This window comes from Dipodomys merriami, unplaced genomic scaffold (assembly GCF_024711535.1).
Source record: "Dipodomys merriami isolate MVZ:Mamm:240054 unplaced genomic scaffold, mDipMer1.0.p SCAF_1, whole genome shotgun sequence".
Classification (NCBI taxonomy): domain Eukaryota; kingdom Metazoa; phylum Chordata; class Mammalia; order Rodentia; family Heteromyidae; genus Dipodomys; species Dipodomys merriami.
Window position 1 is genome coordinate 127,706,834 of NW_027202270.1, and position 24,775 is coordinate 127,731,608.

General features: G+C 46.5%; 1 protein-coding gene and 1 non-coding gene across 5 annotated transcripts in view; one reads left to right on the top strand and one right to left on the bottom strand.

The window, feature by feature from the left end:
• Positions 1 to 24,775, top strand: part of Ltbp2 (latent transforming growth factor beta binding protein 2) — a 102,395-nt gene that overhangs the window by 25,033 nt on the left and 52,587 nt on the right. For 3 of the 4 annotated variants that reach the window (XM_070030062.1, XM_070030071.1, XM_070030080.1), the window contains exons 4-8: positions 18,155 to 18,345; positions 20,062 to 20,232; positions 20,724 to 20,930; positions 21,755 to 22,041; positions 23,267 to 23,369. In XM_070030062.1, the coding sequence (XP_069886163.1) occupies positions 18,155 to 18,345; positions 20,062 to 20,232; positions 20,724 to 20,930; positions 21,755 to 22,041; positions 23,267 to 23,369 (959 nt within the window). Of the gene's footprint in view, positions 1 to 4,191; positions 4,264 to 4,581; positions 4,652 to 18,154; positions 18,346 to 20,061; positions 20,233 to 20,723; positions 20,931 to 21,754; positions 22,042 to 23,266; positions 23,370 to 24,775 lie in introns of those variants that run through there. The other variant, XM_070030089.1, reaches the window with a different exon arrangement.
• Positions 19,521 to 19,627, bottom strand: LOC138835705 (U6 spliceosomal RNA). The gene has a single exon (XR_011374704.1). It is a non-coding gene; the product is annotated as a U6 spliceosomal RNA (small nuclear RNA).

The window sequence follows — 24,775 nt, forward strand, 5'->3', positions numbered from 1 at the left end:
CTTGCCTATTCATGTCAGCAGACTGAACTTCCTTGCAGTTGCATGCCTGAGGTCCGTGTTTCCTGGCTGGCTCTCTTGAGGGCTATGCCTGCCTAGCATCTAGAAGCCACCTCAATCCTTGGTTTGTGGCCACTTCCCTCCATCTTCAATGAAGTCACAACAGCAAGAGTGCTTTTCCTGAATGAATCTCTGCTCTGCCTCCGTGGTTTCTCTCTCATTCAGTTCCTCTCTTTTTCTTTTACACCTCAGGGGCCCTACAATGCCATTGGGCCCACTTGAAGCATCTAGGACAATCTTCCTAATTCCATCTCCATTAGGATGGAACTTCCTTTTAGCCATTTAGTGTAACAGAATCAGAGAGGGGTAACACCAAGAGAAGAAGATCCATGTGGTAAACCATCCTCACTCCCTGCTGCCAACTCTTGCTGGGACCTTCTGTCCAAGGTGTGATAGCTCTTTCTTCTCCTTCTTCTCTTTCTTCTTCTTCTTTTGTCGGCCATGGGGCTTGAACTCTGGGATCTGGGTATTGTTCTTTAGCTCAAGGCAAGTGCTCTACCACTTGGGCCACAATGCCACTTCCAGTTTTCTGGTGGTTAATTGGAGTTAAGAGTTTCACAGACTTTCCTGCCCAGGCTGGCTCTGAACCATGACCTTCAGATCTCAGTCTCTTTTAGCTAGGATTACAGGCATGAGCCACCGGCACCGAGCTGATAGCTCTTTCTTATTGAGAGCTTGCTGAGTGTGAACCTACATGATCCTTGGCCCCCAAATCCTTTCTGGCATTTCCAACATCAACCCTCACCACTTGCTATCCCTCTTCACCTTTCTTCTGCTGCACTAACCAATAGATTTTTCCTAAACCTACCAGACATACTCCTACCTCAGGGCCTTTGCCCTTGATATTCTGTTTTGCTCCAACATTGACATCATTTCCTAGGGCTTCCATAACAAAGTTCTACCAGTAGGTGACTTAAAATAGTTCTGAAAACTAAGATGTCCAAAGTCAAGGTAATGGTAGGGATGGAGGCTCTGTAGGAGAATCTGTCCCATGCCTTTTGTTAACATGAGGTGGTTCCTCGCCATCCTTGGCATACCTTGGTTTGCAGTTCTGGCATCATACTGCCCCCTTCCCTATTTGTGTGTGTCTGTCAGCTATTCTTCTCAAGACTGAAAGTTGTTGAATTTGGAGTCTTCCTTAGTCTAGTATGGCCTCCTCTAGACCTAAGTATATCTATAAAACCTATTTCCAAATAAGGTCACATTTATGGGTCCAGAGTTAGGACTTCAACATAGCCTTTTGTGGAGGAAACAATTCAACCCAACTCAAAATAATCTAAAATGGCTGGCTTTCTCCCTTCCCTGTGGGCTGGATACTCCATGTGCATCTGAAACCACACCCCAGATACTCCCTTTTACCATCTAGCTCTTTTTCTCTAAGACATCTTAATGTCCTAGCTATTTTATTTCTTTGATTTACTGGTTTTTTCTTACCCTGGTAAATGGCCAGGCCCAGGAGAAAAAGGGTTTTATCTGTTTGCTGATGATCTCCAGTGCCCTGAGCCCCGCTCAGCCCAGAATGGAACCCACTGAATACACTGTGGACTCTGAATGTACATCATCTCCATGCTTCTCATAACCCATAAAGGCTACAGGCCCAATGTTCCTGTTCTGCTGAGGAGGATAGGCTCAGAAAGGTGAGGTGGCCAGCCTGGCTTGTGCTGCGTCCTGGGAGGATGAAGTAGAACCTACTGTTAAAGCTTCTACTGTATGCTTACTTGTGATGGCTGCCTGGGCAGAGGCTGGGGCACTCCCTACTTTAGAGCAGGACCCCAGCATTGTCCAGGCCTAGAAGTTTCCATGGCCTCTTGCCATCTCCTGCCACTTGACCTTTAGCCTTCTGTTGCGGAGAGTAAGGTGGAAGGTTCCAGAGGGAGCTACTTCGGTCCTTCCCCCTAGGCTTAACCCAGGCTTCCTGTGGAGGACTCTGCCCCCAAGAAACAGATGGTCTCCGTAAATCTGAGGAAGGCTGAGCAACCTTGCAGTAGACCATTGCCTCAATAGTCACACAGGGGAGATGCAGGCCTCCTGACCCAGGTTGAAGTGTACAAGAAACCCAGCATCCAGCTGATAGAATGGGAGTTGGCCCAGGAGGCTGACAGCCCACAGTCAGAACTGGGTATCTGAGAAGAGGGCAGCAGGAGCAGACACCCAGCATGGAGGGCCTGGGTTAGCATCTTGTAAATTGTGTCCTCTTCTTAGAACCCTATACACAGGTGGGGGGAGAGTTAGGGACAAGGCCTGCCACAGGGCTGCTGTGGGCTGTTCTCTTGATTATGTTAGAGATCTAGGCTGTCAGGAAGGAGGCCCTGTGGCATTGGTATAGGAGAGCACAGGCTGGTTCCTGGCGCAGGCAGTGCTGGGTGCCCTGTGGATGGAAGTCTGGTGGTTGGAGGAAGGGTAGGAGAAGGTGGTGCCAGGAAGCATCTCAGTGTGGGTGTAAGGAGGAGCTCTGGCTTCCATGTTAGGCAGAAATTTAACCTGGCACCTTAGTGGTGGGTCTAGATGACTGGTTACAGCAATGGATGTTTGGGTTAGGATTGGGAAGGACTGGGGCTGTGGTTAGGGTGATGTTCGATTCAACAGTGGGTTGGTGGTTAGAGATAGGAAGAAGCAATAGTTAAAGAGGAAGTAGCTATAATTTTCTAAAACAAAAAAATGACACTAAGCTATTAGTTAAAAAAAAAGATTAGAGCTACAACATTGGTGTGGCATTAGAGTGAGTGGTTAGGGAAGGTTATGGCAAAGTAGAATTTAGAACTGGTGTGTGTGTGTGTGTGTGTGTGTGTGTGTGTGTGTGTGTGTGTGTGTGTGTGTGTGTGTGTGTGTGTGTATGTGTGTATACTTGTCCTGGGGCTTGAAATTTAGGCCAGGGAGCAGTCCATGAACTGTTTTGCAAAAGGTAGTGCTCTACCATTTGAGCCACAGCCCCACTTCTGGCTTCTTTTAGTGGTTAATTGGAAATACGAGTTTCATGGACTTTCCTGCCCAGGCTGGCTTCAAACCACAATCCTCAGATCTCATCCTCCTAAGTAGCTAGGAGTACAGGCATGAGCTATGGCCCTTAAGGGACTGTGGGTTTTTCAAGTGTGATGTGGTTGTTGTTTTAATCTATGCTGTGGAACCTTAATCAGGAAGCCAGCTCTTGACCAGCTCCACCTAACTGGGAACTTTAGACCCGGGGATGAGAACAGAGGCATGAGTCAGACAGACTTCAATTTCATCTGATTCTGTTGGTCGGATATTGTGGGTTTTTTTCACTTTCCTGAGTGTCAGTACAAAATGCTGTGACTGCTAATACCGACTGCCCAGGGGCCCAGGGCCAAACAAGCAAAGAATGTAGAGAAAGTGCTGGGTCACACACTCAATGCTTAGCACTTGGTAACTAATGGTATTTCTGGTCTGGATCAGAGTTCCTGGCAGGAAAGAGAGGGCACACTCTGTGGGGACAATTTAATAAAAGGCTTTTTTCCAAAAGCACAGTCAGGTGAGAGGAAAACAAAAATGACTGGCCAGGGTCCCAAAGGTAGATGTATAGGGAAAGTCCTTGAGCCTCTAGTATAAAGAAACAAGAGACTGGGCTGGGAAGGTGGCTCAGTGGTAGAGTGCTTGCCTTGCATGCATGAGGCCCTGGGTTTGATTCCTAAGCACCACCTAAGCAGAAAAAGCCGAAGTTACACTATGACTCAAGTGGTAGAGCACTAGCCTTGAATTGAGGAGCTGGGCCCAGGGTTCAGGCCCCACAACTGACAAAAAAAAGAAACAAGAAACAAGAGGCCAGCGGTTACTTGTGACCCTTTGAGATCAACTAGGGTTTGGGTTTCGTTTTTCCACCAGTTAAAGAATTAAAGAGCAGGAAAGCCAACCGTCAGCTTATTTGAAAATGAAAGGAACAACGAGAGAACACTAGAAGAGACTCCTGGGCTAGGTGTCTACTCGCTCACTCAGGTCCTGCTATATATAGGGTCCCTTGTCTCCACCCCCTTAGGGTGTGTTCCTAGTCCCATTGGTTGAGGTGTGGACACGTGCTGTAAGGAGTCTTGTGATTGGTCTCCTCACCTCCATATGCCTCTTGCGGAGTCACCACCCCCATGAAAGGCTTGTGGATCTTGCTGAGTCATTCCCCTTCTTCATGTTGGAGCCGGGCCTGGTCGCCATCTTCCACTTAGCCGAGGAGTCCTAACTTCCTTTGCCTTCACTGGGAAGGTGAGGGCTACGTCCGGGGCCGTCCCCAGGAGTGCCTGACACAGGCAGCAGGAGGGGGGCATCTCCCATTTACTCTCATGCCCTCAGACTTCTCATTGGGTTTCCCCATTGGCAGGGAGTGAAGGAGCCTTCCAGGGCCCAGGGTGGGCCAGAGGGGGTGGCAGGCACCCACAAGGGCGGGAAGAGGATCTCCAGCACAGTTGGCAGCAGTCAAGACCCCCCCCCACCTGTGACAAAACTGCACCCCTCCCCGCCACTCCACCAGGAGGAGAGCGATGGCAACCAGATTTTGCCCCAAGACCTCACTATGTTTTGCAGGTGAACGGGACAAGTTGCAGGAACAACCAGTTGGGCTCCCAAACTGCCCAGGATTGGAGCAGACAGGAAGGTATCCAGCGTCTTTTCAGAAAAATCCAGAAAGTGGTGAGGGTCTGGGGCAGCACTCCTCACAACCACGTGTGGGGAGTTAAGGAACCTTCAGCGTCAGTAGTTTATGAATATAGGTATGCAGCTTCCAGCCTCTGACTTGAAAAATAGAGAACTCATGGCACTTGACCTACTTAAGTCCTCCAGAATTTTTGTCTGAATGGAATAGGTTAGGGAACAGTGGAGTAAAAGAAAATAGAAGATGTTGAAAGTTCCTTTTCAGATGCCCAAGTAGGTCTGTCAAGTCAGACCACATTTTACAGCCCTCAGCTCAGTGGTGTGAGCTCAATGTCACCACTGGGGTAGGTGCATGTATGACACAGGACCTGGGGGAGAAAGCTGTGGGGAGAAAATTCTTCCAGAGTTCTGATGGAGATTTCTCAAGCCCCAGGAAATCTCCTTTGAGCTCAAAAAAATCTCAAATCTGTATTAGATTGCAGCCTTTGCTAGGGGATATAGAGGAAGTTTCTGATTTATGGACTCCATCCATAGCTTTCCCAGTTATTCAATGTGTAGATCTGCCATTGGTTAGTCAATTAGTCAGAAAAGCCTTGTAAAAATTGCTTCAGCAGTCAAGGGATGTTATGGTAACAGTAATTTTTTTTAAAAAAAGAAAAGAGTCTAAGTCAGGCACCAGTGGTTCACACCTGTAGTCCTAGCTACAACTAAATGCTGAGATCTAAGGATCATAGTTCAAAGCCAGCCCAGGCAAGAAAGTCCATGAAACAATTTACTACCAAAAAACCCAGGAGTGGAGCTCTGGCTCAAGTGGTAGAGTGCTAGCCTTGAGCAAAATAGGTTAGAGACAGTACCCTGGTACAAAAAAAAAGGAAGGAAGGAAAGAAGGAAGGGAAGGAAGGAAAGAGACAGAGACAGACAGTCTGAAATATACATGTGTTCTTTTTCTGGAACTCACTAAACCAGCCCTCTTCCTTACTTTCCTCTATCACTAAGATTACCCACACACCCCATTCTGGAAAGTGGCCAAGAGGGAGATTTTTAAGTTTTGCAGGATAATTTCCAAAAAATAGATTAGAAGAGGAAAACGGATGACATGCTTTCATCTGATGACTTGTAAACTGGCTGTGCTTAGGACCCAGAAGGGTAGGTCTGTTTGTCTGTCTGCCATGCATCTGTCTGCAGATGACATAGTGAAGATTGCTAAATTATTTCCAATAATGAAATGTGGAAACACATAGTTCCTTTGTTAGCCACATAGCTGTGGTTTTGTGTCCGTGATTCACTGTGGAAGTGAGTAGCTGGAACAGGCATTCTGCAGGGTTGTTTTTTTTCTTCTTCTTTTTTCTTATTTCTCCTTAAAAATATTTTTGAAAAGTCTATAATTCAAGGAAGTTGAGTACTTTTTGAAGAGGAAAATCCCAGTTCTTTGCAAAACAAAGATTACAAATCAAAATCCTGGAACTACTACATTCCTACTCCCAGCCGATCTCCCACACAGCATTTTCCTACTGGGGCCTCAGACCCTGGCCCTCATTTGTCCACCCACATGGGTTGGCAGGGTGAGGGTTACATCAAAGCTTCTTGTGGTATCCTAGAACTATGGATAAGATGGTATCCTTGCCTTTCTTCAGCTAGGTCACCCATGGCTAGAGCCCTTTTCTTGGTAGGGAAAAAAAGGGTTCTACCAGATACCAGTGGCTCTTACGTATAATCATAGCTACTGAAGAGGTTGAGTTCTGAGGATGGCAATACAAAGCCAACTCAGGCAGAAAGTCTGTGAGATTCTTGGTTTTGTGGGTTGTGGGGCCTGAACTCTGGGTCTGGGCACTGTCCCTCAGCATTTCAGCTCAAGGCTAGCGCCCTCCTACTTGAGCCACAGTGCCACTTCTAGCTTTTTCTGCTTATGTGGTGCTGAGGAATCAAACCCAGGACCTCATGCATGCAAGGCAAGCACTCTGAGCCACCCTCCCAGCCCAAGTCTGGGAGATTCTTATCTCCAGTTAACCACTAAAGGTTGGAAGTGGAGCATGGTTCAAGTGGGAGAGAGTACTAGCCTTGAGCACAAAAGAGCTCAGGGATAGCACCCAGACTCTGAGTTCAAGCCTGAGTACCAGAAAAAAAAAAAGGTTCCATGTTTTGGTTTTGACATTCTTACATTAGGATAGAGATCCTACCAAAAGCTGAGGCATGGGAGGTAGGAACTATGAGATATTTATGTTTTACAAAGAAGCCTGCGTTCAATCTTAAATCTGCCCCCCTAAAGCAAGTCATTGAGTCTTAGGCACCTCAGGTTTAAAAAAAAAAACAAACCTGTAGGAGAAGGAGGATCATCATTACTTTGTAGAATTTTTAGGAAGTGTTCTTAATATATGGAAATGTTCCTGGAGCCTTCTGGGTCCTCTACGAATGTCATCCACTTTTATTTGTCCCCTAATGCTGGGGTTACCTGAGCCTGCTGTTTAGACAGAGCAGCAACAAGTCAGTAGATACTCTTGAGAATTTGTGGGAAGACTTGAAGGCCCTGGTGAGCCTTCTGGTCATAGCCAAAGTTGAACGGGCAGAGTGGGGATGCCGGCTGCCTTCCCCACTGGGAAGATGAACAGTCTCTCTCTGTGTTTTCGTTTCTCATCTGTAAAATAGGGAATGATGGTTCCTGTAGCATAGGGTTATTATACTCATGGGTAAAGTAACAAATGCAAGAGTCTAGCAGAAACAAAAGGTAAATTACCCGATGCATTGATAGCAATAGATTAGGGAATTTGAGTAGTATACTGCCAAAATGAAAAGCTCTCAGGTTGACGTTCTAGTTTCTACACATTTTTTTTTTGTTTGTGATGTTACAGTTGGCAGCACAAGAAGGGCAAGCTGGCTGCAGGCTGCCAGGATTGACCAAGCCTCTGAGGGATGCATCCTTGTCTTAGGCTCACACACGCCTTGGTTTGCTGTGGGCTTGTCTGGGCAGGCCCAGCAGTAGGAACAGCTCATCTGAAGCCATAGACTGGCCTTATAGAGTAAGCAAGAATCTTACCAGTTCCATTTCATTTAATACTTGGGAGAACTGGGGTCCTAAATTGTATACTAAGTCAGGCTTGCTAAGCTCTGGTTAGGGGCACGTGATGACCAAGTTGGAGCTGGTGATATGCTTATATGTCAGATTCTTTATGGGAAATGACTCTCAATCCCCACAGTTCTTTCTCTTCCCACCTCCTCTAATCTCCAGCAGCACCTGGCAGGCCCTGTGTTTTCATTCCTTTAGAATGGCTTCAGCTCTCCAGCCACATCCAGGTTTCACCCATTTCATAATTCAGGCAGCTCCACCATGGCAGCTTATGATAATAGTCTAAAAGTCAGCAATTTGGCTGCAGTGATAAGAGCAGGTTGTGCTTCAGAGCCCAGCAGACTCAAGCTTTAGAACCCTGGTTTGTGGCATTCATGAGACGTGTAAGCCAGTCCATTACTTTCCTGCTCCATGTCTCTGGTATCTGAGTTTGATTCTTATTAGCTCTGTTAGTCATTAGCTGTGTGACCTTAGGCGGCTTGTATCTCCTCTACAAAGTGGATAGAAATAATAATTCCAACTTCCTAATTTTAATGATGATATCTGAAGTATTAAGTATAGTACTTGGCACATAATGAGAACTGTGGAGGAGGAGTGGGAGTGTGCCCTAGTCTTGAACTAGGGCCTGAGTGCTGTTCTGGAGGATTTTGGGGGGGTTTTTTTGGTGGTGGTTGTTGTTTTTCTTGTCAGTCATGGGTCCTGAACTCTGGGTCTGGGCACTGTCCCTTAGCTCTTCAGCTCAAGGCTAGGGCTCTACCACTTGAGCCACAGCACCACTTCTGGCTTTTTCTGCTTATGTGGTGCTGAGGAATCGAACCCAGGGCCTCATGCATGCAAGGCAAGCACTGTACCACTGAGCCACCTCCCCAGCCCAGCGTGGTTTTTTGGTGTGTGTTTTCTGTTGTTGTTGTTTTTTTCTCAAGGCTAGCATGCTACTACTTGAGCCACTGTTACTCACTGGCTTTTTAATGGTTAGTTGGAGATAAGAGTCTCATGGACTTTCCTGTCTGAGCTTGGTTTCAAGATCCTCAGATCTCAGCCTCCTGAGTAGCTAGGATTACAGGTGTGAGCCACCTGTGCCTAACTGAACTATGTCATTATTTGCTATTACTATAATCATCCTGTCTCCTCCTGTTTTCCCTTTTACCAGACAAGCCTCATTAACCCCTGCACATCATTGTCAGCATAGTTTTGTTTTGTGTTAATATTGGTACTTGAGGCCTCAATTCTGGCATTTTGGTGGTTAGAGATCAGGGTCTCACTGACGTTCTTGCATGGGTTAGCTGTGAAGCTTGAGCCTTAATCTCAGCCTTCTGAAGTGCAACTAGGATTAGGGGCATGAGCCAACAGTGCCTGGATACTCAGCTGTCAGCACAGTTTTTTGTGTGTTTTGTTGTTGTTGGTGGTGGTGGTGGTTGTGGGATTTAACTCTGGGTCTGGGCTTTGTCCTTGAACTCTTCAGTTCAAAGAGAGTGCTGTACCACTTGAGCCACAGCACCACTTCTGGTTTTCTGATGGTTAATTGAAGAATCTCATGGACTTTCCTGCCCAGGCTGGCTTTGAACCGTGATCCTCAGATCTCAGCCTCCTGAGTAGCTAGGATTACAAGCATGAGCCACCAGCACCCTGCTGGGCAGCACAGTTTTGAGTTTGCTCCTTGGGCTCATGATTTTCTTGCCCTGTCTTCTCATTCACATCTCCTAATTTTTCAAAGCCTTCTCTAGCTATCCATATCCAAGGATGCTACTGTCTAAGATGGGCCTGGAACATGTGGACTGGACAGCTTAGTTGGCCATGAGGCTCTTAGTCCTACAGTCTCCATGCTTTCCCTCTCTGATTGTTCCTAAAGGTTCTCACGCAGGACCTTGGCCCTAGGCTGCTGTGTGTGAGTATATGTGTGAGGCATCCTGTACCAAACGTGCTGGTTGGGCTGAATGGGGTTAAAATCTAGCTTGTGTTCTGGTTCTCCCACCTTGGCATAATGCTTGCATCAGCCTGAAGGAAGTCAAGCAACTTTTGTCATTGGCCACTCGGAGGGCCTCTTTTCTAATTCATGCAAAGGCAACAGATGTACTAGACCTCCCCTGGGTGGATTGTAAGCTCCTGGTGGATAGGCGAGATGCCAGTTCCATGATGCTTGAGTGCACCTTGGTAGTGACTGAATGATGAATTTATGAAATCCCACGTACTGACAAAACCTTCCCAAGAAACTTGGAGCCAAAGGATTCAGACTGCTTCCTAGCTCTGGCTGGCTGCACAATGGGGCCCAGCCTGGCTGGGGAATGGCTCCAGTGAAGTGGGAGAGCTGAGGGAAGTCATGAAAAAGTTTGGAGTTCAGTGTGGTCACTATTGGATGCTCAGTGCTATGGTGTCTCCATGAAGGATATACAAATGGTAAGACCAGGACCCTTCCCCACCCTGGGTCTGATCCCGCTCAGCCCAGAATGAGGCAATAACTCTTGCCAAGTTTCTTCTTCCTTGTGGGAGGGACAAGGCTATTGCTCCAGGAATTTAACACTTGGGAGAACTAGGTAAAAATGAGAGGTGCTGGGGCTGGGAAGGTGGCTCAGTGGTAGAGCACTTGCATGCCTGAGGCCCTGGGTTCGATTCCTCAGCACCACATAAGCAAAAAGAAAAGGCCAGAAGTGGTACTGTGGCTCAAGTGGTAGAGCTCTAGCCTTAGAGCTGAAGAGCTGAGGGACAGCGCCCAGGCCCAGAGTTCAGGCCCCACGACCGGACCCCCCCCCCCGCCCCCCGCCAAAAAAATGAAAGGTACTGCCTAGGCCCCAGATAGCCTCTCAGGGACTGCGTTTATTCGAATCTCTGCCCTTGATGTGCTCCAGGTAGGAGTCCAATTCTTGGGCAACTTGAACTAACTGTTCTACCCTGCTCCCTTGCCAAGCCAGGAGAGAACAAAGATAACACAGCATGTGGGGGTGCTTAGGCTGATAGTGGGAAGCACTGGCAGCTGGCAGAAGCAGGAGGGTGGAGAGGGATGAAGCTCTTCTGAGTCTGGGCGCTTGGGCAGCCGAGGACTGCTTGTAAAGTAAGGACAAAGCCTCAGGCTGGGGTTGGGTGTCCCGCTCCCCAACATTCTGCAAGATCCCTAGAGCTAGAGCCTCCCTGTGTCACTTATTTACCTGCCGGGAAACAGATGGTATGTTCTTTGCTTGCTACTGGGAAGCAGGACAGAGTGCATTCTGGGCATGAGAGACTCTCAAGGTTCTCCTCCCTTGCAATTCCCCCATCCTGGAGGGGGCCTCCCATAGCCCCTTCTAGGGTCCTCTGAGCAGCCCCAGAAGGACAGGGGTCCAGTCCTCTTATATCTGGGTATGGCCTAAGCCTCAAAACAAAGAGTGTGACTCACAGTCACCCAGGTGGGGTTCAGTGGGGACCTTGAGCTAATCAGTGAGGCTGAAAGATTGGATAGGTACACACAGGCACAGCAACAAGGGTGATTTGAGACACCTGGGGGACACCTGGGAGAGGACTGGCCCTCACTCTTTCAAGCTGGACAGTGGAGCGTAAATGATGTCACATCACTGTTCCAGGCAATGAACAGCTACTCACTCCCACCAGGCACTGCCCGCGGAGTATGCTGTCCCCAGATATCGTTCTGTCTTCGGTCCCTGGGGATGTAGCACCCAAGACCACTTGATCCTGGCCTAGCCTGGGCATGAGGCTTGAATGACCTGCCAGGAGGAGAGAAGGGGCAGTGCTCTGCCAGGGCTGAGCTAGCCCTTTGCCTTGCTTTGTATCTAGGTCCTCAGAGACCGTGCCACTAAGGAGGTACCAGGACAAGCTAGCCTGTGGCAAGATGGGACTCTAGCTCACAGGGAGATGTAGCCTCTGCTTTGGCTAGGAGCAGAAGGCACTGGGAACTCCTCTTAAGTCTAGGCTCTTCTCTCTGCTGAGTCTACTGTTCCTTTCTACTTCTCTAGCTGCTAGCTCCCAACTACACACACAGCCTCTTCCTTCATTTGCTCCTAAGAATTCCCTGGTCCTCAGTCCTTCCAACCTTTCTTTATATTTTCTTCACTCTTTTATTTCTTATGTAGGGGTCAGAGCACCTGGAAGTCATAAGGAATACATGGACCATCAATACAGTTAATTCCATGATTAGAATTAGCTGGGTACAATTTTACTAGCAGAAACTATGACAATCGTCTGCCTATGTAAAAGAAAAGGAAAAATACCACCCTGGCTCCGGGTGTATGCACGTGCCCATGAAAAGAGCAAACAGTTGAGTGACATGTGGTGGGCTATTGCCACATTTTTCCATTAATAAGAGTTTATTGCTTGTTCATTTGTTTAATCATGCACTAGCAGACAAGTGGTAGCAGGCACCAAAGGTTGGAGAAAGATTTATAAGAGTAAAACTTAAAACTGAGACCATTCTGTTTATTAAGAAAATTTTCCCCTTAAATCAGGAGGTGTTAGTAGAGTTCCAGCTTCAGCCTAGCAGGAGCCTCCTGGTCTGGGCTGGGTCTGCATTTGGTTCCCTGAGTGGCATCAGACCTCCCCTTTAACTCAGACCTCCCCTTTAACTCTGCACCTACCAACTCCCCCCCTACCCCCCTCTTCCCCTCTCCCCCCTGCCCCCCACCACAGTGGCCAGCCTGGGACTCTCTCCCCTGAGATTTGCCTCCTGGATGTTTCTATCCTAAGATAGAATAAGATGGAATACTCTTATATCCCAAACCAAGCCCACCATCCACTTCTCGGATCTCTCACTGGGGGTCCTGGAATCCCCCCTCCACCCTCTTGTCTAAGCCATTCCTGGGAATTTTCTAGGTCTTCAATATCCCTTGCATCCATCCTTGGTCGCTGCTTGCCCAGACCACAGCTAAGGCTTTCTATCTAAGCTCCAACCCTCCCACCCCTCACTACTCTGTCTGCTTCAGCTAAGTCTTCCGGCATAGCTATCATTTAGTAAAGTCTGTCCCATCCTTCGCAGGCCTGAGACCACAAGTGTCTCAGTGCTAATATTGGCTCTTTCTGGGCCCCTGGCCTTTGCTGAGCTCTGGTCCCTTTGTGTGGCTTCCATTGTGTCAGGAGAGACAGATGGCAAGTTCTTGGTCTCACCGAAGAAAAAAATTCAGGGGCCAACTCACAGAGGACTCTTTAACAGAGTAGATGTATTTAAGCAAAAGCCAGATTTTATTAAAGCAGAAGTGATCATAAAGCAACAGTACATCCCAAAAGGAGACTGAGGGCAGACAGTTCAACCAAGCATTCAAGTGCTCTGAGCTATCAGTCTTAGACACTTTTATGGATATGCTTTAATGGTGATTATGCTAAAGATATTTCCATAATTGTGGAGTTTTCTAAGAAATGGGAGGGCTTTTCTAGGAACTGGGGAACAAGGAGTGATTTACCTAATAAGGCGTCCTCAGAGCCAACCAAGATGGTGATTTGCAAGGAGGTGCGTGCATGAAACCATAACTATATGAGATGTAAGTGAGGCCTCTGGCTAACCTCTGCAGTTGGGAAAGTTCCCATTGGTGTCATTGCTGGGGACCATACCAAGAAGTAGCCTCAATCATAGTGAGCTGTTACTCCAGGACAACGGCAAAGCATGATGTTTAGCAAAATGTACCGAGATACAGTGCCAACCATTCCCTAGTTCCTTTGTGTTGTTATTCTCTTTCTATTGCCTACTCCCTATCAATTGGACTGAAGATGGGAAGAGGGTTTTGCTATTCTTGGGCTGGAGTGCCTAGCATATTATACTTATTCATAAATGCTTCTTGAATGAGTGAAGGAGGAGAGACTGCTTCTTGGACCATGTTATTTTCCTGCTTTGAAATCTCCAGGGACTCCCCTTTACCCAGTCCATACAGCACAGATATTTCTCCCAGTGTTTCAGCCCTCCACCCTAAAAGCCCAAACCTGCTGTGTGCTGGTGGCTCATAATCCTGGCTACTAAGGAGGTTGAGATCTGAGGAGCAAGGTTCAAAGCCAGCCTAGAGAGAAAGTCAGTGAGACTCTTCAATTTACCAACAAAATGCATATAGGGAAGCATGGCTCAAATGGTTGAGTTCCAGCCCTGAAAAGTCAGGCATAAACATGAGGCCCTGAGTTCAAGCCCAAGCACCAGCACCCCTCCCCCAAAAAAGACCCAAATCTGATGTTCTGTTATATCCTCAAGCCTCAGTGTCTTCAACTGTAAAACGGTAATAAACTAAACTAATAACACAAGTGGGTGGATTTAGGATGATGTTAACCTGGTGTAGTAACCTGACTTCTGCACTTAGGAGTTTTGTACTACAACAAGGTTTAGAACCTCCACACATTCTGTTTTTCCAACTGTGAAATGGGGATAGTGAGTACCTTATTCTTACCTTACAGAGAGGCCTATGTGAGGGGATGCATGTGACTTGTGTTATTGGCACAAAATCCAGCACAGAGTAACTGTTCATTAAATCGCTGCACTGGCTGATCTTCCCTTCTACTTCCTATTCTTTGCCTTTCCCACATAAGTAACCACTGTTATTAATTTTCCAGGGTATCCTTCCAAGGTTGCTTCATGAATATGCAAATAACCACAATATGGATTCTTGTTTTCTCTATGTCAAATAAACACAACATGAATCTTTATTTTCTGTATGCTGACAAAAAAGTTTACATGCTCCACACTGGGAGTCAGCAAGCTTCTTCTTTCTATAAGAGGTCAGATAGTAAATATTTTTGGCTTCCTATAACAAATGCTTCTGCAACTTCTCAACTGCATGGTTGAGAGTAATAACAGTCACAGACAATGAGCCTGGTTGTGTTCCAATGAAACTTTATTTATAGAAACTTTCATTTGAATTTTATATAGTTTTCTCATGTCAAGAAATATGATTTTTCTTTTTACTTTTTATTTTCCAATCATTAAAAAATGGTTGGAAGCCAGGCGCCGATGGCTTACGCCTGTAATCCTAGCTACTCAGGAGGCTGAGATCTGAGGATTGCTGTTCAACACCAGCCCAGGCAGGAAAGTCTGTGAAACTCTTATCTCCAGTAAACTGCCAGAAAACAAGAAGGGCGCTGTGGCTCAAGTAGTAGAGCACTAGTCTTGAGCTGAAGAGCTGAGGGACAGTGCTGAGGTCCAGTTCAAGCCCCACAACCGACCAAAAAGAAAAAAAAAGTTTGAAAGAGAACATTGCTAAGTCACAGCCTAGATAAAAACAGTCTGTAGGTGAGATTTAGACTGTTGTGTTTTCACATTTCAATGTGTCTTGAATATCATTCCTTACAGAAGTGAGGAGCCAGTTCTGTTTCCAGCCATCTTTAATCCATTCTGTGCTCAGATCCTTGTTTAACCAATCTTCTACTCAAGAACACTGGATTGTTTCTATTCTGTACAAAATACTCTATTTCAAAACAATATTGCAATGAATGAATAATCTTTTTTAGGTATCAGTGTGACCATTTGTAGGTGTCTTAGCTGAAGTCCCTAGAGGTGGGATTTGGGTATATGTGGCTTATTGGGGGAGCACTAAGGGAGAAAGGACAGAAGAATGGAATAGTGGAGAAAGACAAGCAAGGATGGACTTCCCAGGAAATCAAGCTTTGAGCTGATTGAATTCAGAGCTTCTGAAGTTGTTTCACCTGGACACAACAGGTCTAGGGCCTTTGATCTTCCCTTTTGAGATAGTCATTGGTGGTATGGCCATGGTGATAGGAGGATCTTGTCACATGGTTCTCATTGGCCAATAGCAGGACTCAGAAGTCATAAGTATAACCTTTAGCTACTGTCCTTGCAGCTGCTGGGAATGTACCAGCAATAAAATGGATCTGGGCAGGGTCCAATGCCCACTACAGTAGGTTTATCTGTAGTTTTAATGGTGGAATCACATGCACTATGCTGCAAGAGGACATTGTTCACTTGCTCTCTGTAAGAGTTGTGTCAACTTACACTCCTGCCAGCAACATCTGAGAGGGCCTGAGAGGGCACAGAATTTTGTTAGTCAGATGGAGTAAAACATGCTGTCTCATAGTTCTCATTTACAATCTCTTATAAGGAAGAAGATTGAACATATTTCCCTAAGTTGAAATAAATGTTTGTTTTCTGTAAGCCATTTATTCATATCCCTTGAGGGTTTTGTTTTTGCTTTTGTTTTTGTGCTGGTACTGGGGCTTGCATTCAGGGCCTTGAGCTCCAGCTTGGGTTTTTTTGTTCAAGGCTAGTATGCTACCAGTTGAGACACAGCTCCACTTCTAGCCGTTAGCTGGTTATTAGACATAAGAGTCTCTACCCAGGCTGGTTTAGAACCACAATCCTCATATCTCATCCTCCTGAGTAGCTAGGATTAGAAACGTGAGCCACTGGAGCCTGGCTGGGGTTTTTTCTTTTAGAGCTGGTAGCCTCTGTCTTTTCTATTTCTTAAGATATTATGCAGATTCATCTTTTGTCTGTGACATGATTGCACATATTTTTCCTGTTGGATCATTTGTCTCTTTACTTTGTTTAAGCTGGTTTGGGCCAAACAGAGGTTTTTGATCAGGGAGTTGTTGGATCAAGTAAAAGATACGTAAAGCACTTAGCATGATGCCTGCAAGCTGGTACAAACTTAATAGCTAATGTTTCCTTCCCTTTCCTCTTCTCCATTCGGTACTTTCTTATCTGGAAAGTCTCCTTCCTCTACACTTTGGGCTTTTGAAATCTTACTCACCCATCCCTTAAGCATCAGCTGAAGTCTAGCTTTCCCTGAGGCTTCTAGAATTTCTGTATCTTTCTTCACAATCACCTTGAGCTTTTGCCATGCTTTGGCTGAGCCTCAGTTCCCTTATCTATGAAATGGAATTTCTGGGAAGAATAGAGATTTATTTTGATTTCATGATTTATTTTTACTTTACACAGTACATATCATTTGTTTAAAAAAAATCTCTAAATCTAGATATCCATAAAATTTCAAACTGTGGTTAAACATGTTTATACATAAATGTATTCAAGCACTGTTATTTCCAAGGAGTAGTTACTATTTATGTCTGAGTGGTTTCCTTATGTCTGAATTAATGTCCATGACTGCAGGGAGAAGTTTATCTTAAAACATAAACGGGTTTGGATGGCTCACACCTATTATCCTAGCTATGCAGGAAGCTGAGATCTAAAGATCTCAGTTTGAAGCCAAAGGAGTCAAGCAAATATGAGCAACTCATCTCCAATTAAACAGCAAAAGGTTGGAAGTGGAGGTGTTGCTCAAGTGGTAGAGTGCCAGCCTTAAGTGAAAAACTCAAGCAAGTGTGTAAGGCCCTAAGTTCAGGTCCCAGCACACACACACACACACACACACACACACACACACACACACACACACACACACACACACACACACACACACACACACACACACACACACACACACACACACACACACACACGTCCACAGTTAAAATTTTTAAAGCAATCTAAATATGCAGCATCTAAGTTGTGAGTAATCTGTAGATTGACCCTCATGGGAATTGTATAAAGCATGATCTAATGTTAAGTGGGAAAAAAGTCCATTTAAATTGTATGTATACGTGATGATAATAGCATAAAATCGTGTGTGTGAACAAAGGTAGAAAGAAAATAGACAAAAGTATTGCTGTGTTGGGCTCATGAATAGTGAATTCATGATTATAGTATTTACAATAAAATTAAATGAGGGAGATTCTGAATGATCTGTGAATAGTTATTTGTTGAGAGCATCTATTCCACAACAAATGCATAAAGGATTACATTAAATGACATGGGAGCCGGTGGCTCATGCCTGTAATCCTAGCTACTCAGGAGGCTGAGATCTCAGGATCATGGTTCAAAGCCAGTCCAGGCAGGAAAGTCTGTGAGACTCTTATCTCCAATAAACCACTAGAAAACTGGAAGTGGCGCTGTGGCTCAAGTGGTAGAATGCTCGCCTTGAGTTGAAGGGCACAGGGACAGCGCCCAAGCCCAGAGTTCAAGCCCCATGACCGACAAAAAAATGACATGGGGTGGAGGCATGGCTCAGGTGGTAGAGCACCAGCCAATAAGCAAAAGGTCAGATACTAAGTTTAAGTCTCAGTTTCAGAGGAAAAAAAAACAAAACAAGAAATGACAGGGCAGGCCTGGGCTTTGGTTTCAGGATAGGAGCTAGTCTGTCAGTGATTTGACTCAGAATGTCAAAGCTACTCAGAACAGTCTATCATTTAGAAGGTCAAAGGTCCTAAAAAAAAAAAAAAGGTTAAAAGGTCAAAGGTTCTGAGGCTCAGAAGGCTGAGAAACTTGCCCAGAATAGTATAGCAAAAGCTTGGGTATTGCACATAGAAGAAAGCCTTCCCTCTACAGATGGCTGGTCAGCCTTCATCCTCCTGTCTTGGGCACCTCCAAGTCCAGGAGTCAACCACACATGGGTGGGGAGATGGGTAGCCAGATGAAGGAAGCCACAGAGACACACTGCTCCTGGGATGTAAACTCTGGTGCCATGCTTGTCTTCACAGGACCCTGAGTGGGCTCAGCCAGACACGCCCTCCCCAGCAGCACATGGGGCTGTCTCGGACCATCCGACGTTACCCAGCCATTGCTGCCAATGGCCATCTGACTTCCAATGCTCTGCCCACAGGACTGGGTCTTGAACAGAGAGATGGCACTGGGCAGGCAGTACATCTGGACAATCGCTCATCCCCCTGGGGTAAGGTGCTCTGCCTCAGGGCCTAAAGGAGAAGAATATCTAAACCTCTAGACCACTCTCCATTCCACCTCTGCTTTCTCTCCACTCTTTGTGAGGAATTGAGTTGCCATTTTGTCCCTCATTCCTTCGGCCAATCAACAGACAGCTTCTGAAAGGGTAGGTCTGTAGATACATATGAAAGCACTTGCCTAAATTGTGCAAGGCCCTGGATTCAATTCCCAGCACAGAAGAAAGAAAATAAACAAGCAAAAATAATAGTAACCAGGTGTAGTGACTAACACCTATAATCCTAAGCACTCAGGAAGCTGAGATCTGAGAATCATGGTTTGAAACCAGGCTGAGCAGGAAAGTCTGTGAGACTCTTATCTCCAGTTAACTACCAAGAAGCTGGAAGTGGAGCTGTGGCAATATGATTTGAGCAGTTGCTTTGTGTCAAACTTCAGGGGTGCCAAAATAAGTGATCTGAATTTGATCACTTAGTACTCTAGGACCTTAGCTGCTCTGTCTCTGCCTGTTATCCTATTATGCCTTGGCTCACTTTATAAACAAGTATGATTTTCAACCCCCAGCTCAGGTGCCTCTTCCTCATTCTTCCTTTAAACTCTAACCTTCTTGGTTCAACACTGCCAACTGTTTCTGTAACACTGACTTCTACTGCTAGGAAAAGATCACCATTTCTGTATTCTCATCATGACACACGGTGTTGTTACCTTCTTTCTGTTAGAACATCCTCTCTCTACTGCTTCTCAGAGCAGCTCCTCTAAGCCTGCCCTCCTTAATCTGCTTACAGATACTGGGAACTAGCTCCTGCCACCTTCTCCCTGCACGGACAAGCTTCTTGGACCCATGGTCTACATACTTTTTCTACTTCCTGCCTTCCATTCCCTCCTCAACCTTCTGGCTCTGTTCTCCTCCCTGGGATCCCCATATTGAATTCGTAAATCTCTGTTTTGTATTGCCATTATCCTTACTAAATGAAACGACCTCACCTGCCCCCAGTCTACTCTGCCTATCAGTAGTCCTTCCACACTGATATATCTGTGATATCTTGCTGGGAAGTTTTTCAATGGTTTCCCTACCAGATAAAGTGTCTGATCCAAAGCAAACCAGGGGCAAACCAGGCCCCAAACCTGTCTTTAACTGGACATTATCATGATCATTCTCTGTCTCTTTTTTAAAATATGGACTACTTCATGAATTTGTGTGTCATCCTTGTGCAGGGGCCATGATAATCTTCTCTGTATTGTTCCAATTTCAGTATATGTGTTGCTGAAGTGAGCACCATTATCATCCTCTTTAGCCAACCTGAGCTTTATCTCATTCCCTGATCTTAGGTTCAAGCCCAGGCATGGCCCTTTGCTGGCTATGACATAAGGCACCCCAAATATCTCTGACCTTCAATCTAATTGTAAAGTGGAAATATTAGGTTGGAATATGTGAAAGTTACTGAATATTCACCTATGTTAATCATGAAAGTGTTCCTTTTGAATGGCTCCACCTAAGTAATAGTCATCAAGAAGATTAAGAATTAACATGTACCAAATGTGAACTTAGAAGCTAATTATTTGTGGGCTTCTCGAAGGTGTGATTGTGTCCCATCACAGACATGGCATCCAGAAGGTACTCAGAGAATGCCCTGGGCATGGCTGGATTTACCTCGGTCCCATGGCAGTGCCTTTCATCCCTACCTCTTGGACACAAGTCCTCTCTCTACAGGACTGAACCTCACAGAGAAAATAAAGAAGATCAAGATTGTCTTCACTCCTACCATCTGTAAGCAGACCTGTGCCCATGGGCACTGTGCCAACAGCTGTGAGCGGGGCGACACCACCACCCTGTACAGCCAGGGTGGCCGGGGCCATGACCCCAAGTCTGGCTTCCGTATCTGTGAGTCTCTTTTCCGCTGTGGTGGTTTCCATCTGGTCCTGAGAAGTTGGGGTGGCCACAGGGACAGGCTTGCCTTGGATCCTTTCTAGGAATAAAGTCACTGTTCTTGTATGGATTAGGGGTGGGAGGGGAGCGGATTCCATGAGGTGTTCCCAATTACCTGGAGAGCTGATTCTTCAGCCTTGTCACAACATGGCTGTGTGGCTCTAGGCATATTACACACCTTTCGACAGAGAAGATAGGGAGTTAATAATGTCAATGCCTGGTGTCCTGGGTTACTATAAAGAAGAAACATGAAAGGGCTTTTTCTAGAAAGGCTGGAGCTGGTTGTTATCTGCCCCTTTCTCACTGTGTGGCCTCATGGAAAGTCCCTGCATTTCAGGGGGTGCTGGAGTCCCTAAGCCATCTAGATTTGGTGTCCTGTCCTCCTCCCTTCTCTGTTGTAACTAGCTGGCCACAAGATTGATGGCACTTGGGGGTTGATGTTATAGATTTCTGTCAGATCCCTTGCCTGAATGGAGGCCGCTGCATCGGCCGGGATGAGTGCTGGTGCCCTGCCAACTCTACTGGGAAGTTCTGCCACCTGCCTGCCTCACAGCAGGACAGGGAGTCTCCAGGGAGCAGATCCCACCACAGGGCCCTACTGGAAAGCCCCCTGCATCGGTCCACCTTCACGCTGCCTCTCTCCAATCAGCTGGGTGAGTGTTCAGCCAGGAGCCTGGGGGGAGTACCAGGTAGGATAGCTGGTCAGCCCTGCTATGCTGGACAGGAGCAGGGAAGTGTCTCCAGCTCGTCCTTCACTGTCAGACTCCCTCTTCTTCCTCTACCCACAAGGCTCCATTTCATTTCCTACATTTCTTTTCCCCCTTCCATCTGAATTTCATCCCAAGTTTTTGTCCTTATCCTGTGATGGGGAAGTCAAGCAGGAAACAGGCAGCATCCTGCCCTCAGGGAATCCACAGTCCTGGGCAGTAGAAAGAGGAAGGATGGATGGAAGTTGGATTTCAACATACATTTCATTTTCCCTGGCTTCTGTTAGTAAGTCCCAAATTAAAGTTGAAAAAAAGCAAGCAAGCAACCAACCAAAAGAACACAATTCTGTAGGAGTTGGGAGATGGAGGGACCCCTGAGCCTGGAGTACTCTGGGAAGGCTCCGTGACTGGTGCAGTGAGCCCTCGACCATGGGCGGCGTTTGGCTCAGCAGAGGGGAGGACTGGCGTGGGCAAAGGCATTGAGGAGGACCAGGCAGGGGTCAGGGCTATTGCTCAAGGCTCTGAGTAACAAATCACAATGCCATTGGACTTTATACTAAGGGGCCTCCTGTGAAGGAGTTTATGACTCATCTTGTCCCCCATGGGGGATTTCTCTGGGGTTTCAACTACAGAACACAAGAGTGCCAGGGAAGTTTGGAGGACACACACTGCCCATGACTACCTGGCCTAGCGCTGTCAGCACTCTTGGAGGTGGGGTAGAGTGAGGGTGGCGTATGTTTCCCAGCTCTGACCCCAGCCCTTGTGTACAGCCTCCGTGAACCCCTCCTTGGTGAAGGTGCACATTAACCACCCACCTGAGGCATCTGTGCAGATCCATCAGGTGGCACGGGTGCGAGGAGAGGCCGACAGGGCCCCAGAGGAGAACAGTGTGGAAACTAGACCCCCAAACCGACTTCCTGCCAGCACCAGCTACAGCCACTGGGACAGTAACAGCATTCCTGCTCGGGCGGGAGAGCCTCCTCGGCCACCTCCCCCCGTGGTGCCCGGGCATCAGGGACTCCTGGGCCGATGTTACCTGAATACTGTGAATGGACAGGTGAGAATGCATCTCCCTCCCCCAGCCTCTGTCCTAGGGGCTTCCAGAACAGAACAGTGACCACCATGCACTCTGCTCTTCTCTCTCCTTTGTTGTTCTTATGGAATATGACCTCACATTCTCTCATCTCCCAGAGAAGAAAACCAGGGCAGACAAAGGGCCGAGTGTGAAGAGGCAGGGCCTCCTAACTGGGCTGCACATAGTCCCTGTCAGTACCAGGCATACAGGAGAGGATAGAGGAAGTCCCCTGCCAAAGGAGCTGTCACCAGCCTGAGTTTGGTCTCAGAAAATCCTGACTACCTAAGAACTGAGCCTACAACCTGGGAGTTTAATTTCTAGTCTCTCAACTTGTGCCACAAAGATGTGGAATGAGCCGGGCACCAGTGGCTCATGCCTGTAATCCTAGCTACTCAGGAGACTGAGATCTGAGGATCATGGTTCAAAGCCAGCCCAGGCAAGAAAGTCCATGAGACTCTGATCTCCAATAAATCACCAGAAAACCAGAAGTGGTGCTGTGGCTCAAGTGGTAGAGCTCTTGCCTTGAGCTGAAGAACTCAGGGGCAGTGCCCAGCCCAAAGTTCAAGCTCCATAACCGACCAAAACAAACCAAACCAAAACAAAAACAAAAAAAACATAGCCCAGGTGATCCAAATATCAGAGGTGCTCTGTTTTCCCCGGAGGCATCCTCAGCTCCTGTTGGCTAAGTTCCCAAGGACAGGAGCTAGAACAGACTCATGATGGCTTTACTTGTTGCAGTTGGTATTTTTGAGGTTAGAGGACTGGAAGAAATACAGGCAAAAGCTAAAGATCCGAGTCTCAGATCCCCCCCAGCTTTGGCCTGGGATCCCACTCATTGGGAGAGCTCTCACTGGGGTGGCCCCTCAGTTCTCTGGAGGTTGATGGAGGAAATCTCATCCTTTGGGAGCCTGGCTAAGAACTGTTAATGGACTCAGAAGGTGGTAGATTACACAGAGCAGATCATGTGTCTCGGGTGAACCCTCCAACACAATTAGGGTATGATACAATGGATGCAGCCTTCTCTGCTTCCTTCCATTACATTAGCCAAACACTTCTCCCCAGCCTGGGGAGTGGCATTCTCTGGCACTGTGTGTGTGTGTGTGGGGGTAAGTTCTATGTCCTGGACTTTGCTGGGATATCTTGTGTACAACAAGAGGAAAAAATGGTGGGGGTAAGGTGTCACAGGTGTCCATGGCCTCTTTTCCAGTGTGCTGACCCTCTGCTGGAGCTAACTACACAGGAAGACTGTTGTGGCAGTGTGGGAGCCTTCTGGGGGGTGACCTCATGTGCCCTGTGTCCTCCTAGACCAGGTGAGTGCTCTCATTAAGGTGGAAGGTTTCTAAGACCAGGTAGGTGAAACAGACTGGTGAACCACCTAGGTGTTCCAGATCTGCCTTGAGGGAGCCTCTATCAAGCTCCTGTGTCCAGCAGCCTGAGCCTCTTCACTGCTTGACTGTCTATGAGGGGCTGCTGCCTCTTGTGCCTGCTGATGAACCTCCTCCACCCTCTCAAATACACTCCTGCCCAGGACTCAGGCATCCAGTGGGTTTCTGTTTTGTTTTGTTTTGGTTTTGGTTTTAGTTTTGGTTTTGGTTGTGGGGTTTAACTTAGAGTGTAGGCACTGTCTCTGAGATTTTTTTGCTCAAGTCTAGCACTCTATCATTTTGAGCCACAGCTCTACTTCTGGTTTGGTTTTTTGTTTTTGTGTATGGTTAATTGGAGATAAGAGCATCATGGACTTTACTACCCAGGCTGGTTCTGAATCACAGTCCTCAGATCTTGGGTCCTCAGATCCTCAGATCTCAGTGATCCTCAGATCACTGGTGATGTAAGCCATCAGTGCCTAGTTCAGCGGTCCAGCAGTCTTGATTTGGTGACCCAGTGTTTCTTCCTTCTCTCCTTTGGGTGGGATGGTGGTCAATCAGGTGTTCTCATCTCTTTCCTGCTCCTTGATCTCTGACTTGGGGTTGAGCATTTTAGAATATCCTCGGTTTTAAGATGCGAGATCCCCAAGCTCCTGCCTTCTTTTGGAGGGTATGGGAAAAAACCAACATTCATTCATTCAGCAAATCCTTACCAGATGCCTCATATATGTCAATCACTGAGGATTTATGGGTGAGCAAAACATAAAAGGTCCATTCAGGAACCCAGTTGTTCACTTCATCAAGTGTTTCATTATTTATTTTCATCACCTAGTTCAAACTATCTCATCTGACTTTGTGCTGATAAAGCAAAAGAATATATTCAGTACAAAGTAGAGGACATACATTATTCAGGAAATATTAGTTGTTGGGAATATCATTCTTTTATTTATTTTTTATTGTAAAGATACTGTACAGGGGTTCCAGTTACATGAGTAAGGTAATTTGCACATTTCTTATCAAGCATTGTTACCCCCTCCTTTGTTTTTCCCCTACTATCCCTTCCCTCCTCAGTTGTTGGGAATATAATTCTTATAATTACTGAAATTATGTTTCTGTGTATATGGACTTTTTGTGTTTGGATTCCTCACCATAAATATTAGCATCTCACTTAGAAAAACAATGCTACCTATGTGACTGTGAAAGTTGATTTTATTGCGATAGAATCATTTATCTGAATACCAACTGATTCCAGAGTCACTTGGACATTGGTCCAAGTGTGACTGTAGCTTCAAATTTGAAGCAACTCAGGCTAAATTATCCCTTAGCATTCTCTCAAATCTATTTAATAAATA